The sequence below is a fragment of the Simochromis diagramma genome, unplaced genomic scaffold (genome assembly GCF_900408965.1).
Source record: "Simochromis diagramma unplaced genomic scaffold, fSimDia1.1 OVJJ01000604.1, whole genome shotgun sequence".
In the NCBI taxonomy this organism is placed as follows: Eukaryota; Metazoa; Chordata; class Actinopteri; order Cichliformes; family Cichlidae; genus Simochromis; species Simochromis diagramma.
Window position 1 is genome coordinate 1,023,230 of NW_024387416.1, and position 18,691 is coordinate 1,041,920.

An 18,691-nucleotide genomic window follows, 5' to 3' on the forward strand; every position below is an offset into this window, starting at 1 on the left:
CCATCATTGTTAGCACCCAAGTTAAAAAAAAAATATATTGAGAAACCATATTGAGTAATATCTCATATGAAAGGGCATGGAGAGAGCTGTACAACATCACAGTGATGACAGAGATTTTTTAAAAATCACTCACTTCATGAATCAGTCTTAAAATCTCAGGTTTTTAGCCAACTCTGCTCCAACCATATGGGTGAAGATGAGAAAATAATGATTCAAGGGCACAGGTCAAAGGTCAGGGTCACACAAATTAATTAAAAGCTTTAGTTTCTATTTGATCATCTCTAAACTTTAAAGCAATATAATAGTGATTGGAAGACACGAGCACTTTCTTTGTTTGAACTCTTTAAAATGCTATTTTTTAATGCAACATTATACGACTTCACAAAAAGTTTAATATACTACTCTAGGTTTCCATTAACACTCCTGACATCAGCACAAATGAGTCATGAAAACGATGCAGTTGTCATTATTGGGGATCTCCATATAACCTATGCTGACATCAGCTTAAAACATCAAAGTTTAAGTACAGCCCCTTCCTTTCAGAGGGGGCGGCGCTCTCTGAGTGCTCTTGTTTTGGACCACATGGACTCACACCTTCACTCACCCACTCATGTTGACTCACAGTTCAAATCTGAGCATCTAAAGCGTACAGCAAATTCAGTAATCAGAGGGAGACGAAGGGCCCATCTGTAGTTCTCACCCTCTAATTTTTTATCTCGCTCGGCGTCGCGAGTGAGCACGAGTCATTTGTATCCGGGGCAGAACCTGCGATGCCTTTCTGAGGAATGACGCAATTAGGATTATGACTTTGTAAAAACCTGGCGAGCGCGCCACTTAACAAAACAAAACCACCTGGTCATGACATGGACGATTGGATGCAGCTCAGCCGGCGTGCCCGGGACGACAAACGCCAAACGCTCCACGAAAGCAGCACATGTAATAAGAATCATTCATTCCACAGGCGCTGCCTGCCAGCCTCACATACGACTCGGGTTTGGTAAACGGTCAAACAAACAGGGAGCAAATTGTTAAATGTTCCATATCGACTCGGGCCGTCAACGTCGTGGGTTTCCCGGAGAAATGTGGCTTTTAATTTTTCAACTTTGCTAAAAGAAAAGACAGGAAAAAACCCGCCATATCTTAAATTGGTGGCCAGCGCTACAGAAGAAATAGTAAACTTAACTTTGCTCCGGGAAGCCTTGGATAATGAAAAGACTCCAGCACTGATATTGACAGTTTCTCTTTTTCACAGAGGCGAAAAAAAAAGAAAAAAAAAGCGGCAGTCAGTCAATATGCCCTCACGCTTCATGACTGCTTTATAGCAGCCAGTGTGTTTCTGGCAGCCAATATTAACTGCCACACAGGAAACAATACCTTTCAACTAAAGTGTGGCTCCAATCAATTATAATTACAATATTTATAGCTCGCTTTCATTGGTGGACTGTTTGGGTGCTGTGCTTTCCCTGGTGAAGAGTCAAAATATTTTGACTCCATCTTGGTGTGAATGCATCAAATAAATGCGATGTTGCACCTGTGTGACGTGAGAACGACTGAGCGTCCCTCTCTGATGACGCTCAGGATGCAGTCCCACAGGAAGCGTCGGGCTTTGGGGTCCATCCCGGTGGTCGGCTCATCCTGCAATGAACAAAAAGCTTTCAGTCAGTTCCACCCAGGCGCTTTTTTTAGGAATGAGCTGTCAGGCAGTGCACGCAAGCAGGTAAGCTGTGGATTGGTGTGATTTCAGAGAAGTGATGAAATGAAAAGGGGGGGAGAAAAAAACACATGGATTTTTAGGCTCTAGTATCACAAAGCTCTTTCCGATCGTCATCATCAAAACATCACGAGAGGGAATATTTTTGGAGCTGTGGTCCAATCTGTGCCGAAGGCCGCTGAATCTGCTCAGCGCAACCGAGAGCTATATAAGCTCTGCACTACAAAGGCGAATTCTGACCAGACCCATGTTCACATGATGGGAACATAAACATGAAGCACACACCAGCGCAGCACGGCGCACGCTCACACATCTCAGTCACTCGCTGCTTCTTTTTCCTCGGGGCTTGTCTGTCCATGCCTGATTAGACATCGACAGTACTCGGTCCACAGGCTGGCTTCGTTCCGCGCCTGGTTCTATCCTCGCTAGCAGAATCCCACAAATCCCACGGGCATTTCCATCGCCGTGCCCAATGTGTCCCCGTGCAAACTCTATGTGGCGCTGCCTCAAGGCCGCCTGGGCTCATTGGGCTCGCGCGCAGTGGCGAAATTGACACGGGGAGCTGACAACACAGGGTCCCCCGCTGACTTGGAACGAAGGCTAGCCTGGCTCGAGGTTTAGCACAGTGCAGCTTGATAGCTTACAAATTGAGGCAGAAACGTCTGGAAAGATTACTCCTTTACATCTTTAATTTAACATGGATGGAGTCATTACTTAAATAAAATTATTATTAGCACCGTAATCCAATGAAATGCTGCAAATGAAACAAAGTAATGTGTTAATTACAGCTGACAGGCAGCAAATGAAACAGGAATAATGTTGAATAGTTGGAGACATTTTTGGGGGGAAGGAGGGCGAAAACAGGCATTAAAGTGTAGATTTTTACATCTTATTTTGCCATCAAAGCTCAGGAAATCACATCAGACCATGTGATACGCTGACTGAGTTGCAGAAGCTTTGCAAAAATCATAATGAAAGGTTTTTAATTAAGCAAGCCCGTGTGAAGCTCCAAGTGCTTAAGGCCGCTGACGTTTGTCCCTCATAATGCCACTGCACGACTTCCTAATACACATAAATTGAAAACAGGCGGCGCGGCACATTCTGGGTCACTCCTCCATTATTCTTCCACGGGTGAGGAAATGTGTTGGCTCTGGGTTTTAAGATCTGATGAAGAAGGACTTAATATGTGCAAACACAATTCTGTCTGCTCCACATTTTTCCAAAAGGACCGGTGCTTTTTCCCGGAAAATGAAATTGAATTAAAACACGACCACTGAGTGACCTCTGAGATGCACAGCCTGCTCATCCGCAATTAATCTACTTTAAAAAATCCTTCAGTAAGGGTTTGCAAGTCTGATCAGTATCTTATTCTTTCTTCTTTTACTAGACGTTCTAACCTGTCGTATTCACGCTGCTGCATGTGTGTATTTAAAGAGAAAACAGCTTATGCTGTACACCACATACACAATATCAATAAAGCTGAATCTCACCAGAAAAATCACTGGAGGACAGCCGATCAGGGCTATCGCTGTAGAAAGTTTGCGCTTGTTCCCGCCGCTGTAGGTTCCTGCTGATTTGTTGGAATATTTGGCTAGCCCCAACTTCTGGACCCCCCACTCAGCCACCTATGGAGGAGAGAAAACAGAGCAGCCATTGTGGTGTTGAGAGGAGTGTTCACCTGAGCCCCATCACTGGACTCATGATAGCGTGATGGATGATATTTTGACTATTATATGTGAGCTGTGTGGTTTTTCAAGGACAGGGCGTGACAGCTGGTGTCACCGTGAGACTTTAATGGCAGGTCTGTGGAGGTACTTTACTGTTTTCAACAACATCTCATCAAACACAAGAAAGCAGGAGCGTGGCCAGAGCTGTGGATGTGCATGCTGCACTAAATGAAGGCTGCAGGACCACCAATGAATTCCTTTCATGCACGTGGATGCATTTGTTTATTGATTATGCAAATAAGGCACGGGGACTTTGTTTGGATGGAGACTTGCCATTGCAAAAAATAAAAATAAAAATAAAAAAAATAAGAATTTGCAGTGAGGAAATTTTTGCAGCGAAGTTAAGAGCTTTGTTAGCCGCACAGAACTGTCCCTTTGCACTGAAGCTAAGGCATCAAAGCCCTGGCACCAGGTCTGAGGCCTGTGGTCACCGGCAGCCTTTTCCTCTTTTGATCTGAGTGCTGGAGAAGCGGGCAGCGTGAGGAGTGCGGGGAGGCCGCCTAGGGCGGGCCACACCACTGGGCATTGTGAATAATGCAGAGCCATAACCCACAAGCTGGTCCTTTTCTTCTACTGGCCATTTTTCATTATGTATGGCTTCTTTCATAGAGGTTATCTATCACTTTGACATGTACTTCACTTTGCCCTACATGCATTTTAGATGCACTCTGTTCGGTGCAGCAAACAAACAAACAAACAAAATAATCTAAAACTAAAGAAATATAGTGATGCTGTTTCAATAGCTTTCTATCTAGTCTATACTTGGTACCAGCCAAGGTGCAGATGTGGTGATGCACACCATTAGCCAGGAGTGAAACAAAGGCTTCAATTAAGAAGATTACCATGGCGACCTCTCTTGCCGGTACCCCTCGTAGCCGGGCGTAAAATTCCAGATGCTCTCGTCCAGTCAGCAGCTCATCGAGAGCATCAAACTGGGGGCAATAGCCCATGTTCTGGTGCACGGACCTCATCTCAGTTCGGATGCTGCGGAAGAAACACAAACGCTGGATGACCTTCATGTTTCTAATAAAATATCTAAAGACTGTATTACATGCAGTCTTTATGAAACACAAAGAGATGAAAGCTATACAGCAAACAGCAACATAACTGAAGTAGACGTCAAGCTGGGTTTTAGAGGAGAAGATTCAAACTGGCGTAGAAAGTAAAGTTGTCAGATATTCACAATAACTTAAAAGAATTAGAGGAACAGAGGTGAGCCAGTCAACCCTCAGTGAAATTCCTCCAGACTATCATAAAGCAGCAGACGGGTTCATTTCACATCCTGTATTTGCAGTCTTAAGTAAATGTCCCCAACACACATTCTCTGTTTTATCAAATACAAACACAAATACACAGAAAACATTTTCTTATATTAATACTTTCACCTTCAGCAGCAGCAACAAATGTTTTTCGCAGCATTTTTTTCTCTTATTTTCTTAGTAACATTCAACAAATGTTCACTTGAAATCTCTTTCACCTGCTGCTTGGAGTCCGCTAGAGCTCAACAAGGTCATGTTGTGAACCCAAAACTCCATTAATCTAATTATATGTTGAGTTCTAGCTCTGAGTAAAAGTTCACAATAACAGTGAGCAATAGTCCTTTGATAATTAAAGCACCACTACAGTGCTACTATTTAAGTCTGTTAATGCTTCAGGGTTCTTTCATGTCATGAACATTAAAGCTTGCAGACCTCCAATCAGAAGCATCCATGAAACAGGCTTAACACGTACCATCACACCGCATGAGTTCAAGTTTCTTTTTTTTTGCAATAACATTTTCAAGAGTGACTGATTCGCTATGAGCTAAACAGCTGCTCCGAGCTAACCGCTGTTAGGCTCTGTCGGTGTCAGATTTATCCAAAGCGTCTGGCTGTATTTCATTTGTAAAAAGGATCTCTTGGCCCCAAGTTTAAAGACTCTTAATGCCCTGGTTTCTACTGTATTTCTTTTTTTCAATAGAGAAAATCATATTCACAAAAGTAATAACTAATTAATGATTTCACTTTTGCTTTTCTGTTTCATCTATCATGGATTTGGGACTAAATTTGAACATTATTTTCCATCACAAATAAGGCTGGGAATTTATGTGCAGCATCTGGCCACAAGAGGGGAAGTGCCATAAGCCAGAAAATGCTTTGGAAATACAAATACAATTCCTGAGAAAGTTGGAAAAACTGTCAAATGTAAATAAAAACTGAAAACAATTGTTTACAAATCTCAGTAATCCATATCTTGTTTACAATAGAACCAGAGCATGCCCATTCCCACTGTCCGACACGTCTCATAGTAACGGGAAAAGTACCTTTCCATGTCGTTATGAAGCGCTACGGGTTCTCAATTAAAATGAATAGAATGCACTCGCGGTGATAATCGACGCTTTGAACTAAGGCTCCAGTCCTCCATTCCAGCCCTCACCATAACCTTAACCCGATCACAGTGTAATCTAAAGCGATTCATGATGAGGACGTAAAGATTCATTCCATCTGGCTCTCATGCCATGCTCACATAACATACCGACAATTTGTCACACGTGTCAGTATGTTACGTGTTGCCATGAGAGCGTGCTGCAGAAAGCATGTCAAATGTTATATTTTAAGAAAGATATTTGCTTATTTTAAAGTTAATGGCACCAACACATTTCTAGAACAGTTGCGGCTGTAAGACACATTGTAACACACTGACTATATCACCATGTACAGTACAGAATTGTTTTTAAATATCCTAAGAATTTGGAGAAATCTCTGTACGTAAGTGACAGGGTCAAAAATCTCCACTGGCTGCAGATGATCTTTAGACTTGCGGGCACAGCATTAAAAACAGGTATGATTCTGTTACGGAAATCACTGCACGTGCTCAAAAGCGCTTCCAGAAATCACTGTGTGCTATCTCAGTTCACCGTGCGATCCACAAATGCAGGTTAAGGCTCTATAATGACATTACAGCCAAAGCTCACTGAATTGGTTGGAGACAAAGTTGAAAACTGCTCTCTCTGGAAAACATGGATGCTGTGTCTGCCAGACTAAAGAGGAGAGGCCCCATCCAGTCTGGCGTGCACATCTGGAAAAACACAGTCAGCGCTGTGTTTTATAAACAGGTCTTAGAGCAACGTGTGCTCCCCTCCAGACGGCATCTTTTTCAAGGCCTTGCATATTATAGCAGAACAACCTTAAACCACATACTGCAACAACATGACTTTGGAGTAGAAGAGTCCAAGTGCAGAACTGGCCTGCAGTCAGGAGCTTTCACTTTATTTTCTCAGTTTAAACACTTGATATGTTTTCTATTTTGAATAGAATTTTGGCTTATGGGATTTCCAAATCATTGTATTCTGTTGTTATTTACATATTACGCATCATCTCAACAATTTTGGCACTGGGTTTGCACAGACTACACTGCTGTTAGCTTAGTATAGAGACTAAAACCTCTAAACTCTGGATGATCTTTGAAGACTGAGGATTCCAACAAGAGGGGTTAATTAGCCCAAATACGTACTTATAAATGTGATGATGTGCATTAGCGTCTCTGTGGTAACTGAGGTAATCCACTTCCTTCTTGGTCTTCATCAAATAATGGCAGCTAATGAGCCACCTGCTGCGGTTAGCATGCTAGCTTTTCCTGAACAGTAAAAGCATGCTAAATGCAGGCATTGCTATTTTCTGCGAGCCCACAAATGCTGACAAGAGGGACGACTGCCATGAGAGCATAAACTTCCATTTAAGAGAAGCTGCCTTTTCTCTTCTACTAATCGTTCTTGCCAATGCACAGAAAGCATAATGAGCTGAAAACAGAGTGGGTGTAATCACATCTGTTTTTCCTTTTCTTTTTAGTTTTCGTTCCCCCTAAAGGTCTCGGATTTTTCTCTGATCTCCTTTGTACCTACATTAATCAACATAAACACTGCTGAGCAAAGCACTGCTCTCTTCGCCGCTTGTTTTTCGTTGAACACAAAGTCAATTGCAAGACGTGCGAATGAACAGCCGCAGCTCAACCGCACTCTGCCGTGCCGCCTTAAGAGATGCGCGCCAAGGCAACGGAACACGGTTGTTTGTTCCTAAAAATAAGGAAGAGCAAACTTTCTTTCTCTCAAGTGCTCGAGTGTCAGGGTATTTTTTATTTTTTTTGTTTTTGGCATGTACAAAGATTTCTTACCACTGATATTGCAAGGCTGAGACATAAAAAACAGAGCAGGGTGCAGGGTGAGGATATGAAAAGGAATGAAATATGTGTAAGCTGTACAAGAGGTAAGGAGGGGAAAAAAGGCGAGAGCCGAGTCTTCAGCATTTCTGAGAATCTCAGAGTAAGGAGAGAAAACCAAAGCTGAAGGAGAGGCAGAGACAGCCAAATGTATAACAGATAGTGGAACTGCATAGCTGGGAAAAACAAAGACAGTGAGAGTGCCGGAGATGGAAAAATAGAAAGCGGTATTACAGAGAATGAATGTAGCTGTGGAACAGGATGTGAGCTATAAAAAAAATACAGCTCGATCCCCATCTGAGCAGCCTTCCTAGGTGGCTAATTATGATGAGGTACTTGGTGCACTAGTGGGAGTTAGGGCCTCACCTGTATCCATTTAGGAAGGCCTCTCCACTGGAGACTGGGATGTCTCCTGTCAGCATCTTGAACGTGGTGGTTTTTCCAGCTCCGTTGATTCCCAGCAAGCCAAAACACTGGCGGGGACAATGAGCGGGGGCGTCCGTTAGGGAAAACAGTGTTTACGGTGTCATTGAAAAACAGGCAGGGGAAACCGGCCTGGGATGACATTTCCAGTTTACAGCACGCAGGTTTTTATAATAAATACCACTCATTAACACGTTTAATGAAGTTTACCTATAGACTGTGCAAATACTCGTCTGCTGCGTGTAACTGGGACTGCAGTTTATATTGCATGCTAGACTGCTTCGATGTTTAGCAAAATAACAAATTGATATATTCTGTGTGCAAACAAAACAACAAGACTGTAAATCAACACGGCAGGCGCACAGGAACAAATACTAAAAAAAACTAAACAAAAAAACACTCCCAAAAGCATTTCTTCCTCACTCTGTAAATTGCTACAACAAACACCACCCTCTCTCTCTGTGTTTTTTTTCTTCCTGATGCTGCTGATTTTACTTCCCTCTAGAGGGCATGTGGCAGGAAGTTGTCCCCGCAGAGCCCCGCGGTCATGTGACCCGCCTTAGGTGCTCTGGCTCGGACATAAATATTTGATTTCTGTCATTCATTGATCCCTGCTTGTTTGTGACCTGTGCTTGCAAATGCACAGAGAGCTAAGCTTGATGTAAATAATGCATGGAAATGCAGTGTGTGATCAGCAGAGCCCCGTGAATCACAATATTCCACTGGCATTTACATTGGGCTTTGAGTCAACATTGGAAGGGAGGATAGGATACTAGCGGAAAGCCCGCCGAGCACGAAAGCCTGTCAGCATTTGAGATTATGTTTAAATCAAGCTTCTAGCGCTACGCTGCGTGTGACAGTGAGTGTGTGTGTGTGATATCCCACATGATAAAATGAGTTTTACACAGATAAGTTGTCCAGTTCCCTCCGTGGCGTTGGCCTGTTTGGTTTCCTCCTGCCAAGTGCACAGAACTCAACAATCACTGAGTCCACATGCTGCCGCTACACAACACCCATTTCTTTCCTGCTTGTATCTTTAGTAGAGACATGCTTAGCTGTAGTATGACTACACAAGCAAGCCTTATAAGGAGATCACTGTTCCTACTAATGTCTTCTTTGAGAAGCGTGGAAGATATTTTGATTTGACTCTGAGAAAACACTGAGCCAAACACTCTCAAACTGTCAAGAAATACACTCGCCCTCAATGCCCTCGTGCTCTCGTGAGTCAGTACTGTCGGACAATTCATGTCATTCATATTTTATTTTCTGCAGAAACTGATTTTTGCGAAGTAATCAAAAGTACGATTGTTAAAAAAAAGCCCCACAACACGGAGAAGTGCAAACAGACAATCTACTTGAGAAGGTGCTTGTGTGATACAGCAGCATCTGGCTCACCTCTGCGGCAGGAACGCCCACACATAGCCTGTCCACAGCGGGGGTGCTCTTCCGAGGGTATACCTGCAGGGAGCAGACAATAAAATGAATCAACCAACCAGCAAGAGGAAAGGAGAGAAAGAAGGGAGAAGGCGGGAGGCAATGGGAGTGTGGGAAGCAGACAGTGAGAAAGATAGCAAAGAGGATGGCATGAGAAAATATGGAGCGATAGGCCAGAGCAGCAGGGAGGAAGTGAGATGGAAGAAGCAGGTGGAAAAAAGAGAGAGAGAGTGTGAGAGAACGCGAAGGAAACAAATTTTAACAAGAAGGGATAATTTGCAACATTTAGAGTGAGCCAGATGGGAAAAGCTATTAAAAAAAAAGTTAGACACTTGCGCAGAGGAGAGAGGGAGAGGACATAAAAATGAGTATTTGTGGCTGCAGTGACAGCATTCATGAGCAAATCTGTCTTGACTTTGAGTACCACTTTAGCAACCTCAATAACCATCAACACACTGTCACTAGATGACCAGCGTTTTATTTTATGCACGGACAGCGCATTCGGCCACATTCACTGGCCTCGAAATACAGTGTGACGACCTTGGTGAAAAAGCACGCCATCTTTTCTGTTAAAGAAGTCTTAAACCCAGTTTAATAAGACCGCTCAACACAAAATTGTCAATTAAATGGAAGATTAAACGACCTCATCATTTTTGGAGAACGGCTGCTTGCATCAAGGAGTTCTTGGGTTGAATCTTAATTGTGAAATTACATTTAGCTCATACAACAACATCCTCGATTGAAAAACAAAACTGATGTCAAGGTGTAAAAATCTGCAGTTCTTCAAATGGCCACTTGAGGCTTATTCCCCAAAAATGAAAACTTGAGAGCAAACTAATGATACAGATTTACAGCAGCTATACAAAAGAAATACAGATAATTTGCTGGTTAGTAAAAACTGTAAGGCAGTTGTTCTCAAACTTTCAAAATCTGAAAAAAAATCCCAAACCACAAAATATATTTGAACCAATAATTCACATTAAAAAAATAATACAAATTAAATTTTTGCTAGATAAAGTCAGCAAATTAGCCTTCAGCAAACCCTTTTTGGTTGCTTTCTGTACCTAAAAACAATTTTGCTTAATTTGGTTTCTTTCTCTTTTTTTTCAAACAAATTGAGAACACATGGTTATATTATAACCTGAGGTCTATGAGTAAAGGTAAGGAACAATTAAGAGTGTGAAGAGATAGCGAAACGCTGAATAAGTAGTGAACGCTGATATATTTTTACTGTTTAATTATTAAGACCTAAAAGTATATTTTCCTTTGGGGGTGGTTAGCTGAGTTACCAGTTAGAGTTACAGGTGGAGACCTTTTTTTCAGGTTCACTGGTTGTAGACAATAAGGAACCTGTTGTTCAGTTTCTAAAGTGAGTATCAGTGTTGCCAACTCCTCAGTAAGGAAAATCGCTATTGGCTGTCCTAAAAGTTGCAAGAAGTCGCTAATTTGCATAATTGGTCATGCTAATATAATTGTAACCTACGTTGTTGGAGAGAGAAATAACATCGTGGAAGAGACAAAGTGAGTAAAAAACGTCCTAAATGCATTTAGAGTTTATTTAGAACTACAAATTAAATTTATTTTAGCAATTATTGTTCTTTTTAATGTCACAATTCCAACCCTGCTCCTTTATCCGGGCTTGGACCGGCAAAAGTGACCCGAAATAGGCACTCTGGTGGAGTTACTTTGTGTGTGTGTGTGTGTTTATAAGTAGTTTTAAACCTCATGATCCACAAAACAGCATAAGAGTAAAAGAAGAACTGACTGTGGTACAGTCAGTGCGGGAGCAGCGGCTTCGCTCATGCGCGATTCATTTGCAGTTTGGACGCACAGGTGTGAACATCTTCTGCCCTGATAGCAGCTGGGGGAGGACTATCCTCCGCCCGTGAGCGCTTTGGCACGGGCGAGGTGCCCACGGCAGCACCCGCTGCTTGTTGAGAGTAAAAGCGATACCGCGTTTTTACGTCAAAAAGTCGTCATAAATAAGTCTCCAATAACACCAGAAAAAGTCGCCAGATTTGTCGCTAGTCGCTTTTTAGAAAAAGAAGTTGCTAAATATAGCGACAAAGTCGCTAAGTTGGCAACACTGGTGAGTATGTCTTTTAAGCCTGTTTGTGCTAGCCAAATTAGCTTCCCCTTTAGAAAACACTGACATGCTAACCAAGCTAGCCAGCGGTATCATTAGCTGAAAACTCTCTTCTTGTCTAAATATGGTCCAGTCAAAAAAACAAACAAACAACCAAACAAATAAGAGCAGAAAACATATTATATTAGAAATTGGTTTCAATGAGTAAAGAGATTATCTCTATACTTCTGTAGTTAAGAGATATTTAATAGTGTCAAGAGACAGTGGATAGAGAACTGCTAAGTAACTGATTAATATTGATACATTTTTAATGTTTAAATTATTAAGACCTAAAAGTATGGCTTGTTTTCAGCCACAGGTGGGAAGCATGTTTTTCAGGGTTTACTGGATCTGGACAAAAAGGAACTTGTTCTTCAATTTTTCAAGTGAGTACATTTGAATCGTGATCGTGGCTGAAGAGTTCGGAGTTCGCCTTGTAATTGGCTTGGACAATCTCGGTCGTTGTGTCCTTGGGCAAGACACTTCACCCGTTGCCTACTGGTGGTGGTCAGAGGGCCCGGTGGCGCCAGTGTCCGGCAGCCTCGCCTCTGTCAGTGCGCCCCAGGGTGGCTGTGGCTACAATGTAGCTTGCCATCACCAGTGTGTGAATGTGTGTGTGAATGGGTGGATGACTGGATGTGTAAAGCGCTTTGGGGTCCTTAGGGACTAGTAAAAGCGCTATACAAATACAGGCCATTTACCATTTACATTTCTAAGCCTGTTTATGCTAGCCAAAATTAGTGTCCCACTTAGTATAACACTGAATGGCTAACGAAGCTAGCCAGCAGAATCGTTAGCAACAGAAAAATGTCAAATGTGAGACATCAAGATAAACCAGGGGGTAAAGCGATAGATATGAACATCTTAGATAGGCTGTGATCTTACTTTAGTATTATTTTTTGGTGGCATACTTGCTGAAACTAACATATGGTTTAGATATGAGCTCTGGCTAGTTAAACCTCCTTTATGCTATGCTGAGGACTCCACCAATGCCTAAAGGTAATATATAGTGTTTTAGATATGCATTGTTCTATTATATTTGCCATATAATTGCTTTGTTTGTCTGTTAGCTTCACTAAACTAACATATTTTAGCTTTAATTGTAGGTGGAATATTTGATTATAATTGGGTAGGCAGAGGAGACTTTTTTTGGCGTTATCCTGCTTTAAGATATTGTTGTTGCTGTATGGGGAGGAAAAAAATAACCAGTATATTTAATATATATTTAATGTTTAACATCTCATCGCAATCAATGTCTGTCCAAACCAAGACAGACCATTTGATTGACCACACAAGTTCCAATCAGAACTAGAATCATATCTTCAACAATGCAGAACAAAAAGATTTCTTGTAATTGGATTGTGAGTCAGCATCATGTCAAGGCTGTGCGGTTACACTTTCAATAAAAAGGTGGCTTCCCACAGATTTACTTTCATCTTTTTTTCTGACAAATGCAAAATATAGAAACATCTACTTCAAATGAAAATGTTTTGTTAAATTCTAAACAAAAAGCATGAACATCCAACAAAATTAAGCATTTATTTTGGTGCCCTTCTACTTTGAAGGCTACATATGGGTTGTGTATGCTTTCAATGTGACTTGGAATCAGTGTTGCTTTGTTCTCACGTGGAAAGACAAGACAAGGCCTTTGTTCTTACTGGAGAGTGTGACAGTTTAAGATATTTAGCATTCAAAATCAAGGACAGCACTGTGCCCTCTTGAGTTAAAATAAGAGTGTCTGTTTTGGTTTCATAAAAGCTGAAAAAAGACTTCTCTGTGAGTGTTGTGCATGGTTATGTTCTCGTATTGGAGAGCTGCACTGGAACAAAAACGTGTTGCTAAATTTTTGTTAGTATGAATGTTACATTTCTTGGTATTTTAAAACTTTGTATCCGAAGTAAATGCGAATTTCAGTCTGCCATTTAAGTCTGACAAACAATGACATTACATTTATTACACAGTTGGCACATCAAAAGCATCTGATAAAAGCAGGAGTAGCACAGATCCATCATTTTTCCAGCACCATCTGGCAGCTGCACTCAGTATTTATCAATCTGGATTACATATACTACCTTTCAGTGATAGTTTTAGGTGCTAAAGCTACATCAAAGCGAGAGATATATGTATGGAGGAAGGCAATTAAAGGATAATTCCCCTCTGGCTCGAGTACCGCTGCAGCTGTCATGATAAGCAGACCGACATCTAATCAGATGAGACGGCTTTGAAAATAGGATGTCGGCACCTAAAAAGCTAAAATACAGATTTAGGTTTTAACATCTCAAGTCTTGAATTTCAAATGCTGCATTTCCGGCTAAACCATGTACACTTACGGTCCTTTTTCTTTTTTAAACAGTACTGCAGAACATGACTCACAGTGCACAAGTTCACATTTTTTGACACCTTTTACCTTCACAGCCGTGTTAAAAGAACGTGTACCCTTCGATCTCACCACTCTTCACGTCTTGAACAAGTACAAACTTCTGGAAATGACGTACAGTGAACTTATTAAGAAGCCAGTTTGAGATGATTTGAACTTTGGTAAATGGTTTTTATCCTGCTGGAAGCAGCCATCACAAGATGGTACAGGCTTGTAAAGGGATGGACCTGGTCAGTAGTTTTTGATACGGGCGACACGGGCGGTTGCCCAGGGCGGCATCGTGGTGGGGGGGGCGGCATCACGTGCATCGGAAAAAAAAAAAAAAAAATTGCTCGTACTCATGCTGCCCCGACGTCATGCCAGCATATATCGGGAATAGCATAGGCACCGATCGGTTTTCTATCGCCCATTTTCTGGGAGTAAGGGCGCCCTCCGTTTGCGAGGTGCGCCTGCTGCTTGCCGCACAGGGAGGAGAGGGCGGGGCGGCGGGGGATTCTCTGACCGGCTGGAGAAGCATCTAATAACCAACTCACAAAATAAAACAAAAGAAAATCAAACCAACAAACACGAAAACGCCAGACATTATGATACAGACTTATAATTTGCGCCAATGTTTTTTCGAAATTCTATAAAGTGAGCGCGAGAGCCCTCGGTGCGCCTGCTCGCTGCTGAAGTCAAAGTATACTTTATTGTCATGTCCGCTACATACAGTCCTAGTATATAGAGACACGAGATGACGAGGCTCCAGTTACAGCAGTGCAAGTAAACAAACAATATATATATAAGAAGAGTAAGAAAATAAATATACACTTTAGGACTCGGGGTAAAGGGATCAATAACAATTTAAAATTTATAATTTACAGTTTGATGATTTAAAGTCTCACACACAACCCGTCGAAAGGGGAGGGGGGCGGCTGCTTCCAAATAGAGCACATTTCATTTATAATGTTGTAAATCCAAGCCCATTATGTGTTCATGATTTGAATCCTGGGTTGTGTGAAATCCCAGAAATGCACCCTAGACAAAGTGAATCTGTGAACTAAGGTGTAGGTCTGTTAGGTTATGTTGTGGTGATCCTCGGGTTGGGGGATGGGTGTTCATACTGGAGTGCAAAATTAAAACCAATGGAAGATGGACAAGAAAAGTTCAAAGCCATCAGGTGCTCAGTTTAGAAAAAAGAGAAAAGTAGAGGAGGCGAAACGAGAAACGGGGGGTAGCAGAGGGAGTGTTCGCCCAGGGCGCCAAACAGGCTAGGACCGCCACTGGACATGGTCAGCAAGAACATTCAGGTTGGCTGCGACATTTAAACAATGCTTAACTGGTACTAAGAGACCCAAAGCATGCCAAGAAAATATCCCCCACACCATTACGCAACATTTTTCCAATCTCCTATTGTCCAATTTTGGTGAATTGTAGCCTCAGTGCATTTCTTGCCCATTCTCGTGCTCATGTTGAAACTTCAGCTGGTTGTCTTCACCACGCCAACATGCCTAAAGGTACTGAGGGTAATGAGCTTGGTTTGTAAGAGGAGTAAAAGAGGCCTAAAAAGATCCCTTCCCTGCGCCTCAACCCCCTAACATCTTGTGTCAGGTGGTCTCAATAAGTCACGTGATAGGGTGAAGTAAGGTCTCACCATGGTTTTACTTGAAATAATGATGATAATGACCCACGCCATTTTTCACACCTTGTCTTATGTGATGAGGCACATGACCAATAGTGGGTCACTGACCCTCCTAACGGACAGCTCCCACTAGGGTTTAAATACTTGGGACTCTGCACCATTTGGTTTTAGAACTGAAGAAGCTTCTCGGATGAGAGGTGAAATTCTTCAAGTAACTAGTTAGATGGCATGTATGTGTATGTATATAGATGTAAGCATGTATGTGGAAATATGTATGTGTATGTATGTACGGATGCATATATGTATGTATGTGCGTGTATGTATAACTTGTACATATCTTTCTTGTGTAAATGTACAATTTGTCTGTTATTGTGTAAATACTTAAGCTATTGTGGACTTCACACACATGGAGAAATGCCAAACTGCCTTTCATTGTTCCTGTAACAGTGACAATAAAAAGCTATTCTATTCTAAAGGTTGGGAAACACTGCCTTAGACTACAATGACCTGGATGACTGAGAACCTACACAGACTTAAAGGCACTGAGTTACTGCCATGCCTGATTAACTGGTGTGAGTCTAAACAATGTAAATTATTAACACGATGCAAATGGAGTCACAAGCAGGCTGTAGTTTGCCTTTTAAGATGAAATTTAAGAAAGGGAAAACTGCCAGAAAATATACTTTTTGGAAAAAAGCTGAAAAACCTCAAAATCACTTAAGTCGAGTCTGGTAATCACTCAAAAATGGGTAAATAGGTTTAGGCTAATGAACAGTTGAATCTATGTATAAATGTTTTTGTAGACAAATGTACGCCCTCTCTAAATGTAAAACCAAGAGCTCTTGCCAAAGGAGTCTCATTTGAACGACTTAAATGCCCTCAATACACATTAGCACATTAGCACACTTGTAGTATGCCAAGGTGCCACTCATCACTCATTCTCCTTAATACAAACAGCTGTCACAAGGTTCCTTGAAACTTTCCCTGTCATCTCAGTGAGTGACTGGAAGGTTAAACTGACAGCACTGGGCCTGGAAAATGCTCACAGACGGACACACTTCCATCGATTATGGTGTCGACGCTAATGCAGCAGCTAAGTGGAGGCTACCAGGTGGGGCGCATAGCAAAACGCTCCTGTTTAGTGCAGCAGGATAAGGAAGGGGAGGAGCAGGTATCTGACAGATGATTGATGGCCTGTCGATCGCTTCAGAGGCATGCTCAGATTTATGACAGGACCCAGCCTGTGGCACATGGCCACCAAAGCCATGTGCTCATTGATCATTTTATTATCTACACCCCCCCAATGGATGGGGCACAGCTGTGGAGGGAGTCAATGAGGGCACTGCAGGAAGAATCCTGATGCCTTCTGCCAATGCTCCGCTGTGTTTGTGTGGCGATGGGCCACTGTGTCTCATCTCGTAGACGTGCTGTCAACTGCGAATGTGCACATGAGTAATAACTGAAGTGCTTGTCGACAGCAGACTATTTCAGCCAAACCGAGTGAATACTTTCATACTGTTTGAAAGGCACATTTGCAACAATGATTTTAAGAACTTTAAAGACGTTAGCTCTACAACTCTTAGCTGAACAACTAGCATTCCTACAACCTGGCCCAACTTTTTGCCTTTGAAGATGATTTGTAATACATTACCCATCCAACTGTTTTGTTCAGTAATTACCCTAGGGAGTGTGGCGCACAACTGTGTTTCGTGAGCAACGAGTGAGAGATTAAGTATGGTGAGAATGAGCAGACCGAGGGAGTAAAGGAGCGAAGAGAGGTGGTAAGAAGCAAAAGGCTGTTAGATCGTCCAGCTGTCGGCACTGGAGCTGCAAAGCAGGCTGCTGTGGTGACACTTCCTGCTGCCACGCTGCCCGCAGGGAGGGAACATCTGCCAATGGATGAGACGTTAATCTTGGTGGTGTTGAGGCTCGCACCGCCACAGTATGCTCAGTCTCACACACACCGAGGGAAGGAGGGCCAGAGCTACATAGGAGCGCACACCCTTTCCACCTCTAAAAGTGTAATCTTGTTTGGTTCATGTGCCCACTTATGATGTTTGTGATAGCGCACAGCTGCAGGCTACCAACCTGTCTTTCCCATTTGGCCTGGAAAAGAATATTGCTCGAGCACATGAAGGGAGTAAACTTCGCCCACACACGTCCACATATTCAGGTGGACTAAAGTATTTGAGTACAATGATGCATAATGATTCAGAAATATAGGTATTGAGTGTTGCAAAAAGTATTGTAGGTGGACTACACAATTTTCCACATATAAAAAAGTAAACATTAACATAATCTATAGCAGTAAGTCATAAAATAAGAAGCCGAGGACATGCAGAGGGCAGGGTGAATTTATCAGGTTGCAAGAAAAGGTGAGAGGTCACAGGATGAAGGTCCATCATCAAACCAAATTTCTTCTTTGAGTATTATTAGTTATGCAATTAATGATATATAAGGAAAAAGAGAGATCATTATTATTATTCTGAGAGTTTATTATTCAACATTTCAGTTCAAATCTTTGCACTCAATATCCCAAGTACAATCTTCATGAGTACCCTGTTATTGTAAAACCAACCAAGCTCATTTTGACCCCAATATAAAATAATTGAAACACAAAACTAGCAACCCCAGAGATCTAATCTCTCCAGCAGGTCCTGGGTCTGCGTTACAAGCCTGTAACACCTCACCTAGGAGGTTCCCAGGAGGCATCCTGGTCAGATGGCCAAACCATCTCAACTGGATCCTTTTCATGCAGAGGAGTAGCGGCTCTGCTCTGAATGACCGAGCTCCTGTAAGGCCGAGCCCAGATGCCCTCCCGAGGAAACTTGCTTCCGCTGCTGAAATCCACGATCTCATTCATTCGGTCACTACTCAGAGCCCACGGCCACAGGTGAGGGTAGGAATGAAGCTTCATTGGTAAATTGACAGCTTCACCGTCACGGTTAGCTCACTCTTCACCAAAACAGGCCAGTACAATATCAGCATCACTGCCAAGACGGCACCAGTCTGTCTGCCAATCTCCCACACCACTCTCCCCACTCATGAACAAAGCACAAGACAAACTCCATCACTTGGG

At 42.3% G+C, this 18,691-nt stretch overlaps 1 protein-coding gene across 2 annotated transcripts in view; it reads right to left on the reverse strand.

Annotated features, from left to right (window-relative positions):
* LOC120721800 (phospholipid-transporting ATPase ABCA1-like) overlaps positions 1 to 18,691 on the reverse strand; it is a 189,804-nt gene that overhangs the window by 19,830 nt on the left and 151,283 nt on the right. For both annotated transcript variants that reach the window (XM_040012354.1, XM_040012355.1), the window contains exons 43-47: positions 9,451 to 9,513; positions 7,999 to 8,105; positions 4,281 to 4,422; positions 3,202 to 3,336; positions 1,532 to 1,635 (exon numbers count right to left, since the gene is read on the reverse strand). In XM_040012354.1, coding sequence (XP_039868288.1) covers positions 1,532 to 1,635; positions 3,202 to 3,336; positions 4,281 to 4,422; positions 7,999 to 8,105; positions 9,451 to 9,513 — 551 coding nt within the window. The remainder of the gene's footprint in view (positions 1 to 1,531; positions 1,636 to 3,201; positions 3,337 to 4,280; positions 4,423 to 7,998; positions 8,106 to 9,450; positions 9,514 to 18,691) is intronic.